The sequence below is a fragment of the Sphaerodactylus townsendi genome, linkage group LG14 (genome assembly GCF_021028975.2).
Source record: "Sphaerodactylus townsendi isolate TG3544 linkage group LG14, MPM_Stown_v2.3, whole genome shotgun sequence".
Classification (NCBI taxonomy): Eukaryota; Metazoa; Chordata; class Lepidosauria; order Squamata; family Sphaerodactylidae; genus Sphaerodactylus; species Sphaerodactylus townsendi.
Genome location: NC_059438.1, coordinates 17,115,909 through 17,140,337, shown reverse-complemented (window position 1 = coordinate 17,140,337; position 24,429 = coordinate 17,115,909). Strand labels below are relative to the sequence as shown.

Here is a 24,429-nt window from a genome sequence, read left to right as displayed (position 1 = left end):
ACACCTCTGAAGATGCCAGCCACAGCTGCAGGCGAAATGTTAGGAACAAGATCTACCAGACCACGGCCACACAGCCCGGAAAACCCACCACAACCAGTTGAATCCAGCCGGGAAAACCTTCAACAACTATCTAGATTCTTCACCAAAACCCAAAGACATTCCTCAGCAATAGACAAAATGTTGCAAAATTTGGGTTACCCCCTCCCAAAAAAAGTGCGTACTGCATTAGCATAAACTAGAATCTATCTTCAGTTTGCATAGGATTTAAAAATTTAGACAGACCATCTGATCTATATACAAAATAAACTAAGTCATTTCCTACATGTTTTATTTAAACACAGCTGAAATTAGAACACTATCATTACATGGGAAACACACATGACCTTTGAGTTGTGGTTGAGAGATAAAAAAAACAACCCTACATAATTCCCCCTTTTCTAGCAATGCCTAGGGCTTTGTTTTTTTTTATTAAAAAGGGGTGTGATATATTAGAGATAAATACTATAATAAAACAAGTGATGAACGGAACAAAAGAGAAGGCGCTTATCAAAGAACTGTCAGGGAACAAAGTTTTGTTGTTTTTCTCGAGTGAAGGGCTCTAAACCCGCTGCCGAGAATACAAGGTTTCATTTGTGCAAAGGATGTGTGTGTGGTTAAAAACCAGAAACAAATACGCCAGGATCACACTGAAGCATAAAAGGCATCAAATGAAAAGACAGAGGGGTGCTGGATGGTTTGAAATATTCTGGAGTCGGACAGATGTCCTCACCGCCACTCCTGGAAGTCAGTAAAGGAACGTTCCGAAGCTGCCTTTCCCATTTCGCCTGAACTGGTTGCCCGCGATGGACACAAACATTTCCTGAGACATCAAGTCGTTGTCTGCCTCCGTGATGCCCAGGATACTCAGCCGTTTCTTGCGCAACTGCTTCTTCTTCAGAGATGCAGCTGAAAGTTCGTTTGTGATTTCTGAATTGCCCTCCGTGTGCTTGGCGGCATCCATTCTTCCATAGGGGTCTAATTCACCACTCGCCCGTTCGGGTACTTCTTCGCCCACTGTGCAGAGAACTTCCCCAGAGGACGGGATATCTGTGATCTTTCCTAGGAAGGAAACAAGAACTGGCATGAAATGCATAAAGATCCCAGCAGCGACCCTATGTCCAACCTGACCAACGAGATGTTGGCTCTAGACTGGCAACAGTTCCACCAATTATAGAGATGTTACAGTTAAATTACTTTTCACTATGGCTAAATAGACATTGTATGGATGCCCCAACAAGGCTAGCCAGATGTTGTCAGATCTCGGAAGCTCGCATTTGGATGGGAGACCACCAAGAAGTCCAGGGTTGCTGTGTAGAGTCAGGCAATGGCAAATCACCTCTGAATGTCTTGCCTTGACCACCCTTGGGGTGGCCGTATGTTGGCTGCATCTTGACAGCACATCCCAGTTCCACACTTGAATGAATAAGCACATACTTGGTGACAACCAGACAAAGGAACAACCGTCTCTTTGCTCTGGCTACTAGATGCCGAGAGCCAACAAAGTCCCTGCTTCCTACCGGCATTTTGATGGATGGTCCTTCGTGAAGGCAGTGTTTTATAGTGGTTAAAGGGTTGTAACATAGTGGTAGTCCTTAATTCCAGCAGGATCATACTCCATCAGCCCCTGCCAGCATGGCCAATTGGCCATGCTGGCAGGGGCTGATGGGAATTGTAGTCCATAACATCTGGAGTGTCAAAGGTTCGCCACTACGGTACTATAGACTATAACAAAAGAGACCCAGATTCATTCAGTGGGTGACCTTGCACTGGGCATTCTGTCTCAACCGAACATAACCCACAGGGTCATGTTTCAGTAAAATGAGAAGAAACCGTGGCCCTTTCCGCACAACTCGCCGAAAACATTTGCAAAATGTTTTCGATTCCGCTTCGGTTCGCCTCTTGCCAAGAAAAGCTTACTGGATCCCCGTACGTTGGCTGCGACTGGACAGAACTTTCCACTAAGATATAAGGACTCTGGTGACGTATATGGACCAAATCACCCACCAACCTAATCCTTGGTATAATACAAACCAGTAGGTTTGTCAGCATTATTCTTTGACATAAACATGCCATCAAAATCAATCTCAAAGTAGGTCGACACACAAACATGAAACAGATTTTATCTCCACCACTGGCCTATGTCCGAATACATGTTTTTAAGGCAAACTCGAATGCTATTAAAACATACTTCCAGTGGAAATTCGGCTGGACTGCATTCAATCAATAACTTGTCTAATGGCTCTTTCGCACATGCAGAATAATGCACTTTCAATCCACTTTCGCAACTGTTTGCAAGTGTATTTTGCTATTCCGCACAGTAAAATCCAGCTGCACAGTGCATTGGAAGTGGATTGAAAGTGCATTATTCTGCATGTGCAGAAGTGTCCTCTGACCTACTTATTCATACCTTCCAAGCTCGCTAAAGTTGCTTCTGTGGCATCACATGAGATGGCAGGTTTCACCAAGACGACGCCGTACCCTTCGTTATTATGAATTACATTGCTCACCAGAGTGATCTTGGGAACCTCATAATGTTCATCCAGGAAGTCCTACAAGCCAAAATTATTTTTTAAAAATAAAAAGAATTAGAGACCTACCAACATGTGAAGCTGCCTGAACTGTGATGGAGCATTGGTTCATCTCACTTCGCTTGAAAAATTCAGCCCAATGCTTTGATATGGGATGGTCCCACTAGAACTCACTTTTATGAGGATTCCCTCTTTGCAGTGATGGATGCCATTTCCCATCAAGGTACACGTGCTGCCCGGATAAATTTCTACACCAGCACCCTAAAATTAAGAGGAACAACAGAAGAACATAAGAAAGAGCCTGCTGGATCAGACCAGAGTCCATCTAGTCCAGCTCTCTGCTACTCGCAGTGGCCCACCAGGTGCCTTTGGGAGCTCACCTGCAGATGTGAAAGCAGTGGCCTTCTGCTGCTGCTGCTGCTCCCGAGCACCTGGTTTGCTAAGGCATTTGCAATCTCAGATGAAGGAGGATCAAGATTGGTAGCCCTAGATCAGTGATGGTGAACCTTTTCAAGACCGAGTGCCCAAATTGCAACGCAAAACCCGCTTATTTATCGCAAAGTGCCAACAAGGCAATTTAACCAGAATACTGAGGTTTTCGTTTAGAAAAAAACTCCGAGGTGCGCGTTACTCAGGAGTAAGCTTGGTGAAGCAACCATGCAACGCTTCGAATGGGTGAATCACGACCCTAGGAGGGTTTACTCAGAAGCAAACCCCATTGACAGCAACCGAGCTTACTCCCAGGTAAAGGATCATGCCCAGGCTAGCCTAGATGTGTGTTTGGGGGGGTGATTTTCTGCTCCCCCCCCCCACATGATGAGCTCTGGGCTTGCGTGCCCACAGAGAGGGCTCTGAGTGCCACCTCTGGCACCCGTGCCATAGGTTCTCCACCACTGCCCTAGATCGACTTCTCCTCCATAAATATAGCTGACTAGCAGTAAAGCCCGCTGTGGTAAGGAATACAGCGGGTTCTAGAAAAGGTTCTAGAAAAGGGTGAGGGCGGGGCGGGGGGCACTCGGTAGGCTGGAGCCAGGCCCTGTTTCCTTTGGGGGGGAGGGCGAGCGTGGAACTTGACGAGCTGGTGCTGGGCCAAGCGGGAGGGTGTTTTGCCATCACTGTCCCACCGGGCTGTGCTTCTTCTTTGGGGGAGAGGCTGGGTGGGGGACTTGGCGGGCCGGTGCCAGGCCAGGTGGGAGGGCACTTTGCTGCCACTGCCTACCCAGGTCCTGCTTCTTCTTGGGGAGGGACCACAGACAGGGAACTGGATGGAGCATGTGGTGACTGGTTAGCAGTGAGTCATCACAAGTTCCAAGCTTAGCGAATTATGTCTTAAGATAGTGAATGAGTACTTCCCAACATAAGCCAGGCCCCCTCCAAAAAACCCAAACACATTTGGTCCAGTGACCCTCATTCATGAAGTGGGGATACTTCCAACGACTGAGGAAGTAGAGGAAGAGTTTGGATTTATACCCCCCCCTTTTTTTTTTTTTGGTAAGGAGACTCAAAGGGGTTTACAAATTCCTGTCCCTTCTTTTCCCCACCAGAGACACCTTGGTGAACCAGCTGTTTCTCCACTCCTACATTCCTCTTGGGCAACCTTGGGCTACTCACAGCTCTCTCAGAACTCTCTCAGCCCCACCTATCTCACAAAGTATCAGTTGTGGGCAGAGGAAGGGAACGGAGTTTGTGAGCCTCTTGGAGTCTCCTTGCAGGAGAGGGGGGGGGGGAGAGAGGACATAAATCCAAAGTCTTCCTCTTCTTCTGAAATCCCATTTTGCAATTTGTTATCAAGGACAGGGACGGTGATCAAATTCAATGCAATACCACCTCCATCGGAGATTGCCCACCAGCCAATTTGTTCACCTCACAACCGTGCACAATTCATTGAATATGATGTTCTCATGGTAGAGACGTTGTGTATACAGTGGTTCAGAGAATCTCTCTCCCTTTTTGGGCATGAGTGTATGTGGGGGTCTCGAATTATTGTTGTTGTTGTCCATTGTATGTATAGTTTATATGGTCATTGATGCATTTTAAAATGTTTATATTAAAATGGAGTTTTACACAGCAGTGGCGTAGGAGGTTAAGAGCTCGTGTATCTAATCTGGAGGAACCGGGTTTGATTCCCAGCTCTGCCACCTGAGCTGTGGAGGCTTATCTGGGGAATTCAGATTAGCCTGTACACTCCCACACACGCCAGCTGGGTGACCTTGGGCTAGTCACAGCTTCTCGGAGCTCTCTCAGCCCCACCTACCTCACAGGGTGTTTGTTGTGAGGGGGGAAGGGCATAAAGGAGATTGTAAGCCCCTTTGAGTCTCCTACAGGAGAGAAAGGGGGGATATAAATCCAAACTCTTCTTCTTCTTCTTCTTCTTAATTCTGTATTAGAGCCAGACAAGGGATTTGTTGTTTATGATTGACAGTTATCAAATTCCCCATGTTGTCCGTCACCTTTTCTATATGAACACTGGCTTAACTAATGCCCTTTTACATGCAGATCATACACAGCACCAGGCCCACCTGCAGCAATAATTTCCTCCTCCCCATGCAAAAAAACCCTACACCAGTCAGTTAGGAAGATCAATTTTTTTACCTTAGCACCATACAAATCTGAATTCTTCATGAACAGCTCAGCGGACTTGCGGACAGCGACACCTGTCGTCTCACACTGCAAGACGCAGTTCTCAAGCTTGGTTTTCCCTTGATGAACGCCTGAAAGAGTAAGACATTCTGGACTGGTTTAGCCAATCAAGCCAATTCAGATGTTGTCGCAGTAACTCCGGCAGACAGAAGCAAGGAATTCTTGGAGGCTTCAGTCACCCACATATTTCTGACAAGCAGGCACCTCACACGATTATTCAATATTTAACTCAGCCTAATATCTTTCTGTATAGGAGCAGCATGGCGTAGTGGTTAAGTGCTTGCACTGCCACTCACACAGTCAGGAGTTCGAGTCCACTGTGGGTCAGATATCCGGGCAGCTGGCTCATGGTCAACTCAGCCAGCCATCCATTCCTTGGTCGGTAAATGAGTACCTAGCACATAGCTAGGAGGTAAAGAATAGCCGGGGAAAGCAATGGCAAACTACCCCACAAAAACGGTTTGCCTATGAAATCACTGCTTGCAGCAGTACCCCAGGGTCAAACACAACTGAAGGGGAAACTTTACCTTTAATATATTTCTATTGAGAAGTTATCCTGATTGACTTGTTTTCAGATGGTACTTAGGGAAAGGGCAGCTAATAATAATAATAATTTAAAGCAATATCCCAACTCATTGGACAACACGATCCACTGGAATTTATGCAATAAATTACAACATTGGGGCAGCTAAAAACTAGTGGGAACATTGTCCTGAGAAAGTTATGGAAAACCAGAAGGTCAAGATCTCATGGGCCTTTTGCATCCAAACAGACTGTTGGCACACAATACACCAGACATCACAGTGATCGAGGACAAGAAAGTGGCCATCATCGTCACAGCAATACCTGGTGACAGCAGGGTCAATGAAAAAACATGAGAAGGTCATTAAACGGCATAATTTGAAAACTGAGATTCGACTACTACCGTGTTTCCCCAAAAATAAGACAGTGTCTTATATTAATTTTTGCTCCCAAAGATGTGCTATGTCTTATTTTCAGGGGATGTCTTATTTTTCTGCGTTCTGTTCGTCGGGCATGCTTCCAAACAAAAACTTTGCTACGTCTTACTTTCGGGGGATGCCTTATATTTTGCACTTCAGCAAAACCTCCAGTACGTCTTATTTTCAGGGGATGTCTTATATTCGGGGAAACAGGGTATGGCACCAACCAGCTGAGGTCGTCCGAGTGGTAATCGGCACCCTGGGCGCCATTCCGAAAACACTGGGGCAACACTTGAAACATCTCCAAATCGACAACATCAACATCTGCCAGATTCAGAAGGCAGCCCTGCTGGGATCCGCATGAATACTTTGTCGATACATCACAATGTCCTAGGCCTCTGGGTGAGGCTCAGATTGTAATGAGAGGCCAACCAAAAGCCAAAGAACTGGCAGCTGGGATATTAAACAAAATTAAATAATAATTTAAAGCAATACTGTTTCTTTGACATTTTGTCCAGGCCTCCCAATGATTTAGGATGTTTCGGATAAAAGGGGGGGGGGGAATCTAGGTCCAGGTCATTTGATTTAATTTGTTTGTCAGCATCACCAATTTCGGACAGCATGGTGCCTTGGCTCTGGAGTTCGTCTTCAGCACGAGCAATTTCCATCAGGGGGCAGAGCACGGCATTTTTAGTGGTGGCTCCCCCGGCTCTCTCCTCGCCTTCAATTCAACCTCAAAAACGGCTCACTAAATAGACTGGATTAGCTGCCGATTCCATTAACTGCATGAATAAGTTTGCGTGGGGGTTTACAAAGCAGCTCCATTTGTTTGCAGGTAGTTTGAGGCTGTGTCACTCCTAAAAACAAATCCATTTTTGTGGCTGATGCTCATTTATTTTGATGGTATTTTACGATGCTGCGCGCCGCTAAGAGCGCAGCGCCGCAAACGAGACTGATACATTTCATAAATAAATCAAAATCAAAAGTTAAAAGGAAGCATATTTTAGAGCATCTGTCTTTCATGACAAAACCACTTGACACAATTTGAAGGACATAATTCTCCAACTCCTGATTGGCAACCGGTTTTTCAACTTCGCACAAATTTGGAAGGCTATCAGGACTGGCTGAGCTCACCTAGCTCAGTTTCCCAAAGGGCAAAGGGCTCTCCCTTATATGAACAGAGGCCTTGGCCAAGTCCTTGCTTTAAGCATATCAGCTGCTTATCTCATTAGGCTTGGCAGCACTGTAAGGAGAAGTCTCCTGCTGCTCACTCGGAAACATATGAGACAAAAGAGCCCTTTGCCTGTTAAGGAGCCCTTGGGGGAAAGTGCCTGAAATACACAACGGTGCGCATGGCAGGGAAAGTCATTTGGATCACAAAGTAACGCTGTTGACCATATAGGAATTCTTTGTGGGCCTAATTTCCCCCACCCCGGACCTCCAGTTGTTCCTTCCCTCACTTAACACAAAGTTGCAAAAAAAGAATGAAGTTACTCATTTAAAAGAATCCTATTTCGGGATCTACAGTTAATGTAACTTCTCTCAGACAGTGGCCCAAGACCCTCAATTAAAAAAAAAAATCGGTGTGCGAATATATTTTCACATAAAAGGTGCCAAAATAGTCCTGCTAACCCGTCTTAATGTTTGTTATTCAAATCTACCTCTCAAACGATGAAGTGTTAATTATCACTTTCTCTGGAAGACAGAAGGGCACGGCAGAGAGGAATGTTGTCAAATGCAAAGGGTGGGGGGATGGGGGGAAGAGAAAGGGGGAAGGTCCTCTTTTAGAAAAGAGAACAAAATTTTCAAGATCAAATCCTGGAAAAATGTTCACATCCACCCATCTCCGCCGGATGCGCCAAAGTTCGAAGCAAGGCTGGATCTATGACGGACATGCGGCACATGTGATTATCTGATCAAATATAGGCTATCAGCCATGTGTTGGGGTCTGCTGTACACTGGATAATCCCCACCAAACCCCAATTTCACAGCCATGTGCAAGATGAGGAATCCTGCCCCAACCCAAAAATAGACCACTCCAGGAAGCAGATTTTTAGCATCGTTATCAATTGACAACGCTGTAGCTCAAGGGGGGATCCATCAAAATGCTCTCCTGAGCAAAGCCGTGCTGAAATGAAGATTCAAGAAGAGTTTAGATTTAAATCCCCCTTTCTCTCCTGTAGGAGACTCAAAGGGTTTTACAATCTCCTTTCTCTTCCCCCGCCTCCTCACAACAGACACCCTGTGAGGCGGGTGGGGCTGAGAGAGCTCTGAAGAACTGTGACTAGCCCAAGGTCACCCAGCTGGCGTGTGTTGGAGTGTACAGGCTAATCTAGTTCACCAGATAAGCCTCCACAGCTCAAGTGGCAGAGCAGGGAATCAAAACCAGTTCCTCCAGATTAGATTACACCTGCTCTTAACCACTACACCACACTGGCTGTCAGGGAGGACAGGTAAAGGAGTACAACCCCCCAAAAATTATACCCCCGGTCAGTTAGTACAATGGGGAAGGCTGATAGACTCTTCCGCCATTGGGGCTATCCCTTGCAAGCGGATATAATTTGGTAAATCGATCAGCCCGAGGCTCAGCTCAGAGCACTTACTTAAGATGCCTTCTATCGCATCATGCTGGATTAGCTTCAAGTTGGAGATTTTCACGTCAGCTCCCGCACATTCAACAAAAGCGTCTCCTTTCCCTCGTTTTTCTATCACGACGTCATCCGGGAAGCCGTAGCCTTTGGAATACAGTTAAGAAAAAACTAATTGGGTGGATTGCTACAGCTTGGGAGCCGGAAGATCCCCCCCCCCTCCGCCACCTCCCTCTGTTAAGATATCACCACATCAGGGGGGCTCCAGATTTTTCAGCCAAGCTTTGTGCTGCTAGGGCCTCCCTCGATTATTCCCCATTATCTGGAGTCATTAATCTTTCAACTGTGCCAGAGAAAATATCCTTGCCAAGGACGGAATCGCTGTTTGAATTTAGAGGCAATTATCCCCAACAAATGCTCCCTTCATTCTGCTAGCTGCTCTTAGTTCTTAGCGAACGAATAGCTTTGAAAACCCCACACGGATTGGGGTATTGAATATTTGTTGCCCTAAATCTTCCCCACTTTTTTTTAAAGTTCTCCGAGTAACAATAATCCTGGTTTATCTCATTTATGTCGTCATTGTGAGGGTTTCAGAAAGAAGGCATTGAAAGAAATGAGCAAATGAGCAAATGAGTTCTCCCCAGATGTTCTAAGCTCTTTGCATTCACCAGCTCAGCAATCCTACAACAACCATTAGCAGGGTCATTCAAAATTACTACATTACTAATGGGCACCATATTATTTAAGGTTATCAATGAGTTAATTGCCAAAGTAGGATTCGAATTTAGGACCTCGACCACAATGTAACATCATCTCTGATAAGTATGGGACAAATTCAGATAAGCTCTGGCTCTCCACGATTCTTGACTCTTATTTATCAGTCGATTGCCTTTGATTGATTATTGATTGACTCCAATTATGAACAACCCCCTCTTTGAAGTTATGTATCATATACCAGGTTATATTTCTCTGAGGCAAGGATATCATTCTACTATGGCCAAGCCACCAGTCCTGGTTCCTCTTCCCAGCCTGTCTCCGCATTCAATTTTGTTGTAAGTTGTCATTCATTTCAGTGGCATTTGGTGAAATCCTTCCCCCGTCCACTTTAACAACCCTCAAAAAGTGCTACAATGCTAACTAAGCTATCCGCAATTGTTTACATCGAACCACTTAAAGAAATTTACGAGCACGTAAAGCTTTTACGGCCTGTCACAGGGAAGAATAAGGACAGGGCAGGTGATAATGCAGATACCATTAGAAAAACAAGAGCCTGCACTTTTCCAGAATAAGAAAGAGCCCCCGCCACCCCGGGCTGAAAAGAGAGACCCGACAAGAAACGGCTCCCAAAAAAACTCAATAAAAGGAAAACAGTAGAAAGGTTTCCAAAAAAGCAAAAGGGTGGGTTCAGAGTCATTGCCCATAGAGGTCACAGGTGTGGACATACAACATACTAATGGCACACGGCTGGCTATTGTGCTACTGTTGAATCCCAGAAATAGTTAACAACCGAGTTTTGCTACTCACACAAGTGGGCCCAGTTGCAAGCTATTGCGACAGCTTGGCAACAGCGAAATCCTCAGCAAGCCGTAGATGCAGCCTTGACAATAGCAACTGCCTACACGTGCATACCATGTTTCCCCGAATATAAGACAGTGTCTTATATTAATTTTTGCTCCCCAAGATGCGCTATGTCTTATTTTCTGGGGAATGTCTTATTTTTCTGTGTTCTGTTTGTCGGGCATGCTTCCAAACAAAAACTTTGCTACGTCTTACTTTCAGGGGATGCCTTATATTTCACGCTTCAGCAAAACCTCTACTATGTCTTATTTTTCGGGGATGCCTTATATTAGGGGAAACAGGGTAGTTCCTATGTGCATTTGATATTGCAGGCAAGGTTGGCATGTTCGAAAGTGAGAGAACAGATTTCCCAACTTGATCGTGCTCTCTTCTCTATGTACGCTGATTCTGTACACACGCACACACACGACTCGTGGCTACCGGCCTAGTGAGTCTTCAAATCTGCTATTAATCAGAGGACAGAAGAGGTCTCCCACCCACCCTTCAATCTGTCTGACTCCTTTTTACTTTCAATCATTGGTGCTTGAGGACATCACAAGAGATTCAGGGTGGAGTAGTGGCTAAAAGTGGAGTAATCTAATTCGAATCAGGTTTGATTCCCCACCTCACTCATGAGGGACAGACTCTTATCTGGGGAACTGGATTTGTTTCCTTGCTCCTACACATGAATCCTACTGGGTGACCTTGGGCTAGCCCAGGGGTCTGCAACCTGCGGCTCGCCAGATGTTCATGGACTACAGATCCCATCAGCCCCTGCCAATTGGCCATGCTGGCAGGGGCTGATGGGATTTGTAGTCTATGAACATCTGGAGAGCCGCAGGTTGCAGACCCCTGGGCTAGTCATAGTTCTCACAGAACTCTTTCAGCCCCACCAGAGGTATCTGTTGTGGGGAGAGGAAGGGAAGGAGTTGACATCCCTTGCAGCAGAGAAAAGCGGGGTATCAATCCAAACTCTTCTTCTACTTCCACTGGCAATGAATATCAGTTAAATTACTCATTGAATAAAGTAGTATTTGTCTGAATTGAGCTTATTGTCCAACATTCATTGTATGCCCCTAGAACAGTGGTGGCGAACCTTTGGCACTCCAGATGTTATGGACTACAATTCCCATCAGCCCCTGCCAGCAATTGGCCATGCTGGCCATTGACCATGCTGGCAGGGGCTGATGGGAATTGTAGTCCAAAACATCTGGAGTGCCAAAGGTTCGCCACCACGGCCCTAGAATAATGGGAGAATGGGGAGGGAGTCTATCTAGCCATTTTCTTAACCCCAAGAATAATTTTATAAGCTTCTATCATGTCCCACTTTAGCGACCATTTTTCCAGGTTGAGAAGTCACACAGTTTCCAACCTTTCCCTTGGATCATAGAATCATAGAGAACCCCAAGGGCCATCAAGTTTTGCAATGCAGGAACACATAACCAAAGAACTCCTGACAGATGGCCATCCAGCCTCTCTTTAAAAACCTCCAGACCCCACGACTCTCCGAGGCAGTTAATTCCACTGTTAAACAGCCCTTACTGTCAGGAAGTTTTTTCCTGATGTTTAGGTGGAATCTCTTTTCCTTCATCTTGAACCCATCACTCCTGGTCCTAGTCTCTGGAGCAGCAGAAAACAAGCTTGCTCCCTCAGTATGCTACAACCCCTTAATCACTTTGGTTGCTGTCTTTTAGATTTTTGCCAGTTCCTCCATATCCCTTTGGAGACACGGTTTTACTAAGGACTAATTTTAGGTTTCATGATGGGGAGATTCTAAATTGTGGCTCTTTTATGTATTTTTTTAATAATCGTTTTGTTTTCGTTGTAAGACACCTTGACCTCTGCAAGGTAGAAAGATGGCCCAAAGATGTTCGAATAAATAATAAATCAGGCAACCGTAACTGCTCACATTTTTCCAAGGAGAAGGTGCCCCATAGTTTCATACAAACATGTATGGTTTCCCTCCTCCATTTTGTTTCCACATTAACTCTGTGAAGAAACTGGGCAAGATGTGATTGGCCCAAGGTCACCCAGCAGAGCTTCCTGTAGTTGAGTGGACATTTGTAGTTAGAGGCATAGTTGCAATGGGGACAACTGGGGCAGCTTGCCCCGGGCTCTGCCATTGCAGCCATTGCGGGGTGGGGCTGGGGTGGAATGGGCCATTTGGGGGGCGGGAGGGGGCGTACAGGCAGTTCATTCCCTGGGCACAGTTCCCCCTCCATTCATCACTGATTGTAGTCCAACACTTTACGGCACTGGCTCCCAGGAAAGCCAACAACGGGATGCAAAGTGGATAGCCCTTCCTGCTGCTGGCATACAGATATTCTGCCTTCAAACACGGAGGTTCCATTACTTGCCACGGACAGATGCGTGATGGGGTTGGTATCATCAGCTACTTTGCGAGTTTTTACCAACCAACAGGAGAGAAGCTGCTGAACAAAATAAATAATTCCCTCGAATTAGCTCCCATAGCCACATCTGGAGGCAGCATTATCTGCAAATTAGTTTAATTGCATGTTGTATCAGGAATGGACCTTTTTATTTTCTTTTTCTTTTTTGCATAAGTTTACGCCACAACAAATCTCCCAGCAGCGTGCCAACTCCTCCCTGCAGCCGAAACCCAAACAGTTAACAACCCAATTATCTTGTTGAAATGACTTTCATTGCTGGACAAGGAGTCCCGACCGCTCCGTTCTACTCCTTCGCTTCTCGTCGTACACCCCTCCCGCATCATTAACACTTCGCCCACTCTCGTTAATACCTTCGCGCCGTTAAAATGTCACCCGCCACTTTTTTATTATTATTATTATTTGCTCCACCTTCCGCGGCTTTCAAAAGAAAAGAAAAAGTCTTTCAGAACGACAAGCAATAACACTTCCCGACACTTGTTCGATCGCTGAGCCAGATCGGCGAATGAACTAAATGCACGCTTTTGTCCCTTAAAAGCTCGCCCGGCTTCAGTGTTGTCTGGCCCCCCTTTTCATTTCCTTGCTAGCGTTTCCCTGACCTCCCTAATAGGATGCAATTTGTCATAAACACCACCCTAAGTTCCCAAACCACCTCACTCTCAACTCCTACAGATAAAGAACTTTATTGCGATCCCTGTCTCCCGGAGCAGCGCTGCATGCCAGCGTGCATATCTCTAGGAATCAAGTCTTTGAGAAGGGAAGGCCAAAAAAGCCCCCTCCCTCCCCTCCAAAACTGGGCACACACGCGTGAGACAAGAAAAGAGGCAGAGGAAATCGAGCTGAACAGCAGGAAATTAAACTCTTCTGCTTTCTCTCCATTAAGGAATTGTGAGGAGATAAAAGATTGAGGCCGCTGCATAAGCCGGCTCCAAACAGCTGGGCCCACCCTGCTGTGATATACAACCCATCATATTAACAGGAGTGCAACAGCAGACCTGACGTTTTGAGTAAAAGCTCTGCAGACATAGGGCGGTCTGCGAAGTCCGCAGCATAGACTGCAACAAACTTGACTCGAGGCTGGGAGACCTCGTGGGACCCCCTAGGCACACAGACTGGGAGCCAGTGACGGGCGAGCAGAAAAAGAAATGGAGCTAGCGCAGCTCCGCTTGCGCAAGATCTTGTGTGACGCCTGTATGTTACAGTCCCCAGAAATCGACTGCACAAGATTTTGCAGAGGGAGAAACACGAGTGGGAACGCAACGACTTCGTGCAAGCAGCCGTTTGGCGTTTCCGCTCGCCTAAGAGCACTGGAGGAACGTTTATGCCGTCACGTGAATTCCACGTTGCGGGGGAAATCGGCTACCTATGGAGGTGGCGAGCCAATTGGCCGTGGTGTCAGGGGCTGATGGGAATTGTAGTCCATGAACATCTGGAGAGCCACAGGTTGCAGAACCCTGGGCTAGATGTATACTTGTCAGGGATGCTTTAGAATCTTGCCCTGAGAGGGAGTTAGCCTGTATGGCCCCTTCCGACTCTGATTCTATTAAATAAGCAAGTGTTTCAGAGGGAGAGCTACACAGCGGCCAATACAAGGTGTTGTCAGGTTCCTGCGCGCCGTGGCAGAAGCTTCAGATAGTGAGCCTGCAGAAGAGGAGGCTGTAGCTGGGCCATCAGGGACCCACAGCATGGCAGAAGCCTCAGATATGGAGTCTGGAGTAGAGGAGGGTGGTTGGGCTATCAGGGGTCCAGCCAACTCAGGCAGACTTGGAGCCTGAGCCTTATACCCCCCTTTCCCCCCTGCAAGAAGACTGAAAGAGGCTTACAAACTCCTTTCCCGCTCACAACAAACACCCTGTGAGGTGGGTGGGGCTGAGAGAGCTCTGAAGAACTACGACTAGCCCAAGGTCACCCAGCTGGCGTGTGTTGGAGTGCACAGGCTAATCTAGTTCCCCAGATAAGCCTCCACAGCTCAAGTGGCACAGCGGGGAATCAAACCCGGTTCTCCAGATCAGAGCGCACCTGCTCTTAACCACTACGCCACTGCTGCTCTCCAGGGAGGGGGAAAAACTTTAGCAACCTTTTCCAGTCCAAAAGGCTCTTACCTTCCAGTTCAATCGAATCCGCGACGTACAACGCTCCCTCTACTGAATAATGACCTGGACAAATTATGATCCTGTCTCCTTCATAGCAAGCATTCATAGCAGAGAGTGGATCACTGTGGAACTGGAGAGAGAAAAGACATACCCCAAAATTCAGTTTCTGGATTGGGGGGAAGAAAATGACTGGGGAGGGGCCGTGGGTCAGTTTCTTTGGAATTGGGTTTTTTTTTTCAACTAGCCAGAAGGAAAAAAAACTGTGAAATGAAATGAAGTTGTGGACACGTCTTCAGCTTCCATACCTGTATTTCTATCTCTTCATTACAAGAAGCTGGAGAAAGCTTGTCTCTGAGAAGACAAGCCAAGATGTTGGACGTCACGGTAGCAGATACCACGTGGGTGATCGTGGTGCCGGCCGGCCGAATCCCCTTTGCTTGAAGACGAGCGTGCTTTTGATAGCCAAATACGTACCTGCAAGAAGAGAACATAACCAGCATGACCAAAGGATGTCACTCACGGCTTGGCCAACATCAACCAGAGCCGGCCCACAGTTACCCTTGGGAGAATCTTGTCAAATCCAAGAACAACCCTTCCCACCAGAAGAATAGAAGAGTTGGGTTTTTACACCTCGCTTTTCTGTACCTCTAAGGAATCTCAAGGCGGCTTACAATCACCTTCCCTTCTCCTCCCCCCAACAGACACCCTTGTGAAGTAGGTGGGGCTGAGAGAGTTCGGAGAGGCTAGCCTAGGGGTCTGCAACCTGCGGCTCTCCAGATTTTCATGGACTACAAATCCCATCAGCCCCTGCCAGCATGGCCAATGGCTCCCAGGGGCCGGCTTTACCTCAAGAGAGGATTTTCTATCAGCTTCAGCTTTTGTTTCAAGTGCTCTATCCTGTCGTAGAGCTTCACCCCTTCCACCACGGAGACATTTTCTGCTTCGGAGTCAGAATCGCTGCCCGAGAGGCTGTTTCTGATGTTCAGGAACTTGCGGTAAAGCTCCTCGCACTGGGACAGAAGGTTGTGGTAGTCTGCGACGAGCGCGGAAGAGACACGGTTTTCCAAGATGTCATAATACCTGAAATTCAGAACCACAAAGCGGTCGGTGGAACGGCCGAGTGGTTCTCATCCCCAAATGTGTCTAAACCCTGTTCCAAGGTATCCAGAATTAAGGTTTGTAGGGTGTGCTCAATTGCTATCAATAGCGTACTAACTGCAGGATTTTGAATTCGACAAGACTAAAATATTTTGTCATAGTGTACAGCACAAAAACTGCAGTAACAGGGCATCAAGAGGGAAATCTGATGGGGGGGTGGTTGGACTTTGTGTTCACAGCCCAGTAGTTTTAGCTCCTAGGGTTTCACCCGCATCTATAACTGTCATCTTCAGAGGCATGTCAGGGTAACATGTATTTCTCTCCACAGAACAGTGTATTTGGGTATCAATATTTGGGTATTTGGGTATCTGAATTTGGGTATTTGGGTATCTGTATTCGGGTATCTATATTTGGGTACCTGTTTTGCCCATCTCCCAGGTGGAAGTGGAATGAGGTGCATTTTCATGCATCCAGGTGGAGGGAAATCTCACCTAGCACCAAAAATTCATGGGCAATCTGAAGAAAAAATGGCTGGTTATTGTGCCTCAAAGGAATTGGGAAACTACAAAATGACCTCAGCAGAACGGGCCATATTCTGAATGTGGTATAGCAGTAAAGAGCTCAAGAATACAGACTGGGAAATCCATGTCCAAAAGTCCTCACTCTCTCTCTGACACACACTGTCTGATCTGCCTTCACAGGGTGATTTTGAGAACAACATAGGGGAAGGAAGGATCACGTTGGCTGCCCTGAACTCCTTGGAAGGAGGATAGAACAAAAACATGATACAGATGAATAACTTTTGGACCAAGAAGTGGCGGGGCGGGGGGGGGGGGGGGGTGTTGGCTCAAAGCATTTGAGTTGATTCTAGGGAAGGATGAACTGCTCGAATTAAAAATACTTCTCCAATAACATCCACAATTGGTTGTGCAGTGCCATCTAGAGGCAAACTGAACTCATGCCTCAAATAGAATTAACACTATATCCCAACACCATCTCAAAAGGGCCCACAGGAAAAGAGCAGGAAAAAAATTGAATCCTTTTGTTTTATTACAGAGAGACAGCGTAGCCTAGTGGCTCAACAGTCACACCAGGATCTGAGAGACTCGGGTTCAAATAGCTCTTTAGTTTGGAGAGGAGATGTCTGAGGGGGGATATGATTAAAGTATATAAAATTATGCCTGGGGTAGGAAATGTTGACAGAAATTTTTCTCTTTCTCACAATACTAAAACCAGGGGTCATTCATTGAAAATGCGGGGGGGGGGGGGGGTTTACAACTAATAAAAGGAAACACTTCTTCACGCAATGCATGATTGGTGTTTGGAATATTCTGCCACAGGAGGTGGTGATAGCCGCTAACCTGGATAGCTTTAAAAGAGGCTTGGACAGATTTATGGAGAAATTGATCTATGGCTACCAATCTCGATCCTCCTTGATCTGAGATTGCAAATGCCTTAGCAGACCAGGTGCTCGGGAGCAGCAGCAGCAGGCGGCCATTGCTTTCGCATCCTGCAGGTGAGCTCCCAAAGGCATCTGGTGGGCCACTGTGAGTAGCAGAGTGCTGGACTAGATGGACTCTGGTCTGATCCAGCAGGCTCTTTCTTATGTTCTTTTAGCAACCAGTTCTCAGACTTCACCTGGATAAGGTTTTAACCCCAGCCACACTGACAGCTTTCCCTTCCCTCACGGAAGCCAGACTGTGCACAGACGTGCTCCCTCTGCAGCCTCGTCAGAGGTTTCGCCGTCACAAACACAGCACGGCGCTGGGCGTTTGCAACCGAAGCTACTCGAGAGCGATCCACTCCAAGGCTCAACAATGTTTCAAGAGGCACTCACAGCCGGAGGCGAGGTTCCACGCACCGAACGAAGTAATCAAAGTCGTCGTCGTCCTCTTCATCCCAGCTCCGCCAAACATGCTTGTAGAAAAATCTTCCAAACAAAAGAGAAAGTCAAGATCCTCTAAGGCTAGAGAGCTGTTCAACCACCCCCAAGAGGGGAGCAAGACAAGTCTCAGCACCTGTCTCAGCACCAGCTCTGCCGGGCAAGAGCGTCAGATCCAGGAGACCCAGGTTCGAATCCACAATCTGCCAGGGAAACTTGCTGAATGACCTCAGCCCAGGCACAAGTTCTCATTCTAATGTGCCTCAAGCAGCTACTGTCAGGATTAAAATGGAGGAGAGGAGACTGCGTGGCAGAGGGTTGGACTCGATGGCCCTTGGGGCCTCTTCCAACTCCTTGATTCTATAATGCCTTGGCTCCCCACTGGGGAGAAGGGGAGGAGCTAAAAGGAGCAGCAGTGGAGTAGGAGGTTAAGAGCTCGTGTATCTAATCTGGAGGAACCAGGTTTGATTCTCCGCTCTGCCACCTGAGCTGTGGAGGCTTATCTGGGGAATTCAGATTAGCCTGTACACTCCCACACACGCCAGCTGGGTGACCTTGGGCTAGTCACAGCTTCTCGGAGCTCTCTCAGCCCCGCCTACCTCACAGGCTGTTTGTTGTGAGGGGGGAAGGGCAAGGAGATTGTAAGCCCCTTTGAGTCTCCTGCAGGAGAGAAAGGGGGGATATAAATCCAAACTCTTTTCTTCTTCTTCTAAATGAAATAATAATAAATAATGCAAAAGACCACCACCAGCCAGTTCAGTTTTTGGCACCTCAAGTTAGAACAGCTCTGGTGGCAGGACTAGAAAGAAGAAGAGCTTGGGATTTATATCCCCCCTTCCTTTCCTGTAAGGAGACTCAAGGGGGCTGACAATCTCCTTTCCCCTCACAACAAACACCCTGTGAGGTAGGTGGGGCTGAGAGAGCTCAGAAGAACTTTGACTAGCCCAAAGTCACCCAGCTGGCGTGTGTGGGAGTGCACAGTCTAATCTGAATTCCCCGGATAAGCCTCTACAGCTCAAGCGGCAGAGTGGGGAATCAAACCCGGTTCCTCCAGATTAGAGTGCACCTGCTCTTAACCACTACGCCACTGCTGCTTAACCACTTTCAATCACCACTGAAACAAATGCCAGAAAAATGAAGCCTACCTGACGTGCTCAATGGCGAGGGCTGTCTGGTCAAACTCCCCGGATTCGTCAAATGCGACCCACAACTCCTGCAACAGCAGCTGATTCCCCTTCAGGGCCAGCAATTCCTGCATAAACCCCAAAGTGAAGGTGGCCCCTTGGGGCTCACACAAGAAAGGGTCGCTGAGTCGGACCACGGCCTTCAGAGTCGAGTACTCCACATCGACCACCTGGGGAGAAATGCCATCTTTATTTTCTTTGCTCCATGGAGTCACCTTTGGACAGAATTGCAGCTGTTTTAAAAAGGAGCTCGGCCCGTCCTGTTTCTAAGATCTAATCGATGGTTTATGGAGGAATTCAATTTAATTTATTAAATGTGATAGGCCAATGGTGGCAAACCTATCGCACTCCAGATGTTCATGGACTACAATTCCCACCAGCCCCTGCCAGCATGGCCAATTGACCATGCTGGCAGGGGCTGATGGGAATTGTAGTCCATGAACATCTGGAGTGCCATAGGTTCGCCTCCACGGTGATAGGCTGCCCCTCTCTTTCCGGGCTCGGGGTGGCTAACATCACAGCGAAACATGTTAAAATGCGCATAAATAGCAAAAACTTGTAAAAGTTTTAAAACATTCTAACCATCGGGCCATCCGTTGATCCGAGAGCAATATAACTATTCTGTAGGGGTGTGTCATAACACCGAACTGGTAACCAAAAAAAGAAGGAAAAACCAAAAAGGAGTTGTGGAAGGAAAGAGAAAAAGGCGGGGGGGAGGAAATGAGAATGGAAAGGAAAGGAAGGAGAGGCCAGATGGTATTTCAACTGCCTAAAACAGCATGAGAATTCAGGGCAGGCTAAAGAATACTCATGCACAGGGACTGGCTTGTGTAGACTGGCTTGGGGAACTCACTGCTACAAGATATGGGGATGGCCACTGGCCTAGATAGCAAGACAGTGGACAAATTCACGGAAAGCCTATTGACGATGGCGGTGAGCCGTGGTAGCAAAAGGAAATCTCCATGTTCAATTGCTAGGCGGTAACAGATGTAGAGGAATGCTTCCTGCTGAGCTGATGGGTTTCTCAGAAGCATCCAACTGACCACTTCTGGAACCAAGCACAGTAGACAGACTGTTGGTTTGATCTAGAAGGACTCTCCACATGCTTTTAAACACAGTAGAGCCCAACTCGGAATCTGCAGGCAGCATTCAGGATCCGCGCGTTATTAAAACCCACCTCTTCTTGCGCAATGCCGGTTTTAGCTGAAATAATGCCAGTTTTGGCTGAGACCCCCGTTTTGAAAACCGGTTGAGCAGGGTCGGATCCTGCCACTTCTCAGAACGCAGACCACCACTTAGAGACCGTCTTGCCAGCAAAGAGTAGAACTGTTCAGGACTGGACTCGCAAATGTATTTGGAGACTGAGGGGGGGGCATGATTGCTCTCTTTAAACATTTGACAGGCTGGGGTGCTGTGTGGTTTCCGGGATCTGAAGATGCCAGCCACAGATGCAGGCGAAACGTCAGGAGAGAATGCTGCTAGAACACGGCCATACAGCCCGGAAACCACACAGCACCCCAGTGATTCCGGCCGTGAAAGCCTTCGACAATACATTTGACAGGCTGTCACTTAAAGAAGGGCGGGCAGCTGTTCCTATTGGCAGCAGAGGATAGTACTCACAATAATAGGTTTAAATCACTGGTGGAAAAGTAGCAACGGGACTCTTTTTTTTTTACACAGAAAATAGTCCAGCCATGGAATCAGCCGCCTAGGGAGGTGACCAGGGCTACCCCTCTCTGGCAGTCTTCAGGCAGCGGCTGGACAAACACTTGTGTGGGATGCTCTCTGCTGATTCTCCATCAAGCAGGGGGCTGGACTAGATGGCCTGTACGGCCCCTTCCAATTCCACGATTCTATCGTTCCAAGCACAGAGTCAAACACGTGGAGAATCCAGGGGCATTTACCTCGACCAGAACTTCGAACACGTCGGTGCGCCAGATCGCCTGCCACCCGAATGGCTCGAGGACCTTTTCCAAATACTCTGCTGTGAATTCTTTCACCTCCGAGGCTTTGCAGTCAGCTGAAAAAAACAAATCGACGCACATCGCACACAAACGGTGCCAGTTTCCGCCGAGAAAGCAAATGAGAAAGCTGTCCCTTGAAGTTAGCAATTTCTAGGGCTCAGAAAGAGCGAAAATGGAACTAAAGCACCAGGAAACGAATGGGCAGCTGCCCGCAAATGAACACAGGCACTTTACTACAGAGCCACCATGGTGCAGTGGTTACAATCTGACAATATTTGGCTGGTGTGGGCCATCCAGGTCAAGGCAAGAGATGTTCAGAAGTGGGTTGCCGTTGCCTGTCTGCATAGCCACCCTGGATTTCCTAGGTGGTGTCCCAACCAAGTACTACCCAGGAGCGACCATGTTTACCTTCTGAGACCTTCTGACAATATGGGGCTAGCCTAAGCAATCCAGGGCAACGATCCACATGAATTATGAAACAAATCTGGAAGAAAATCGGTCTTGACAACACAGCCTGAGCAGCAAAGATGCTTACCCAACATGTAGTCCTGGTAGGCCTTGAATCGCTCGTAGAACAGGAGATTGTTCGTCTGGAAGGTATCTGGGAAAGGAACGTCCCCTTCTGACCCCAGCCGCTGCAGTGCTGTTCCCGGCTTGTCTCCATCCCCATCACTGCTGCAGCTGCCTCCTCCTCCACTGTCAGCACTTTCGTCGCCTGTGTCTGGAGTCAAGAAGAGGGGAAAAGTTTACCTTCCCCATTTATTTCCCTTCTCAAACGAAGACCCACCAAATCAGTGAGATCAACAAACTATCAAGAAATAGCCTTTTTCTTAAACTTCCCATCAAGTCACAGCTGAAAAGAGATTCCACCAAAAAAATTAGGAAGAACTTCCTGACCATCAGGGCTGTTCGACAGTGGAATTCACTGCCTCGGAGAGTGGTGGAGTCTCCTCCTTTGAAGGTTTTTAAACAGAGGCTGGATGAACATATGTCGGGAGTGCTTTGATTAAGTGTCCTGCATGACAGGACTTGATGGCCCTTGTGGTCTCTTCCAACTCTATGGTTCTATGACTTACAGAGACCCCCTAGTGGGGCTTCCAAAGCAAAAGACATTCAGAGGTGGTTAGCCATTGCCTGCCTCTGCATCATGCCGCTTTGAGGTCTCCCATCCACAGGGTCAAGGCTGAGAAGGTGACTGGCCAAAGGTCACCCAGCAGGTTTCCATGGCAGAGTGGACAGTCCAACTGGGATTTCCTAGATCCTAGTCCAACACCTTTTTTTGCTATGCTGGCTCTCACAAAATAGCCTGCTGGCTGCAAATGCAAACTTTTCTGAAACAAGACATGCTATATACAAACCATAATCTGACAATAACAAACACTGCACTTTTTCATAGAATCATAGAGTTGGAAGAGACCCCAAGGGCCATCAAGTCCAACCCCCTGCAATCCAGGAACACACAATCAAAGCACTCCTGTTAAATGGCCATCCACCCTCACTTTAAAAATCTCCAAAGAAGGAGACTCCACCACACTCTGAGGTAGTGCATTCCACTGTCAAACATTCCTGACGGTCAGCCCATTCCCCACTTACCTTAAGCCCCGCGCTATTCGAGGAAAGTAGTGCGGGGTCCCTCGGCACTCCCCAATGAGAGAGGCGGCGACAGCGCAGTCGCCCCGACGCTGCTGCTGTCGCGCCCCTCAGCGCGAGGCATTCCTGGCGCTCTTTCAAAGGGCGCCTTTTGATAACCCCGCGCAGAGTGCGGGGTCGTGGGGACGCCCGGGCGCGCACCAGGGATGCCGCCTGCTGGGAATTGTGCGCAGCAACCCTTGGAAAAGGATAAGTGGGGAAAGGGCCATAGTTCACTTAGAAAAAAAATCTTAAGACTATTCAGGGATGAAATTAGCCCAGCACTGCTATAAGGCATAAAAGTTAGAATTTTCTACAGGTTTTCTTTTCCCCCTCAGAGAAATATAGTTATATGGATCAGAGATCTGGATAAGTTTCCAATCCAAGAGAGTGACTGATCACACAAAGGCAGAATCATAAGACAGCCTAAAAACAAATTCCTGAAAGGTGGAAATTTGCTGCAGCCAACACATTTGTGAGACGTACAGTGGCAGAAGCTTCCGTGAAGGAAAACTCAAATAAAAGGCTTATTCCAGACAGACAGCCACGCGGATCTGTAGCCGCAAAAGACAAACAGAAGCAAAGCTCACTCCCCCCTCCCCAAATCAGCATAAGCCACAGCTCACTTCATCAGGTGCCAAGGAGGGTAACAATCCACTTCAGCTCCCATTCACAAAAACTTCCACTGGAGTCAATGTGGGCAGTCTATCGAGCATTGCTGGACTCCGACTTTATTTTGCACACCTCAGAGGTCCGCAATCCGTAGTAGCACCCCCATAATATCATAAGCCAAGGCGAGAGACCACTTAGAGTCGGTGCAAGGGGGCCCGATAAAAGGGAGATTTGGGGACAGGCAAAAGGGCTGTGTCGCTACCTAGCCTCAGGACGTCTGCATCTTCCTGGTGCTCAGAGTCACCCAAGTCCAGCGCAGGTTGGGGGGTCTCCCCTTCCTCTCCGTTTCCCCCTTTTTCTCCTTCCTCCTTTTTCTCCTCCTCCTCCACCTCCATGGCAGTTTCCAGATCTTCCTCCGGACGACCTTCGCCTTCGCCCCTTTCCTCCGGGGGTGCCGCGAGGGCTTCCACTGCCTCGTCCTCTCCCCATAGCTGCGCCCCAGATCCGGTTTCCGTCTCCATCAAACCGCCCTAACGAGCCGCCGCCAGCCGCGCCCCACCAGCCCAGCCTCCGTTGTAAATTTCAAAACTTCCCGGGCAAGGAAGTGGGGCTTCCTTCACGACGCGCGAGCGAGCGAGCGCCCTGATTGGTCAACGGCGCGCCCTCCGAACGTTGAAAGAGCCAATCGGCAGCTGGGGAAGGGGGGGTTCTGGAACGTTGGGGCGCCGGCCGAATGAATGGGTAGATGACCGGGCAGCCGGGGGGCGGGGAGGAGTGTGTATAGATTCATCAGAAATGAAAGGGAGCAGGTTTATTTCATAGAAAAGTCCCACTTGGCTCGGTGGTTTTACCCGCAAATAGGTGTTAAATGGTTGCAAGCGGATTGATTCTTTTATTTGGAAATAATACTTACTGCTAAGTCAAAAGACGTACCGCTAGGTAAACATGCACAGCAAACCCCCCCCCCCCCAACACACACACACACACTCGTATTTATTTTATTTCTCTCAAGGGACTCGAGGCAGCTTACACATTGACACATAATAAAAGATAATTGTATAAAAACGATTCAAAAATATAAACGTTAAAATCAGCTAATAACAGAATGGCATAACAACCTACCTGACAACATAAAGGACATGCGTGTTACACCCATAAGATCATAAGAACTAGCCTGCTGGATCAGACCAGAGTCCATCTAGTCCAGCACTTTGCTACTCGCAGTGGCCCACCAGGTGCCTTTGGGAGCTCACATGCAGGATGTGA

At 47.7% G+C, this 24,429-nt stretch overlaps 1 protein-coding gene across 1 annotated transcript; it reads right to left on the bottom strand.

The window, feature by feature from the left end:
* Window positions 1–311: 311 nt before the first annotated feature.
* Window positions 312–23,743, bottom strand: SHCBP1 (SHC binding and spindle associated 1). Its single transcript, XM_048516281.1, has 13 exons — window positions 23,426–23,743; window positions 21,458–21,643; window positions 20,863–20,978; window positions 18,920–19,128; window positions 17,730–17,822; window positions 15,641–15,874; window positions 15,100–15,268; window positions 14,804–14,924; window positions 8,752–8,883; window positions 5,160–5,278; window positions 2,742–2,828; window positions 2,447–2,588; window positions 312–1,098 (listed from the first exon to the last, which is right to left on the bottom strand). The coding sequence occupies exons 1-13, from the start codon at window positions 23,682–23,684 to the stop codon at window positions 785–787; spliced, it is 2,181 nt and encodes a 726-aa protein (XP_048372238.1). The 5' UTR covers window positions 23,685–23,743; the 3' UTR covers window positions 312–784.
* Window positions 23,744–24,429: the final 686 nt, after the last annotated feature.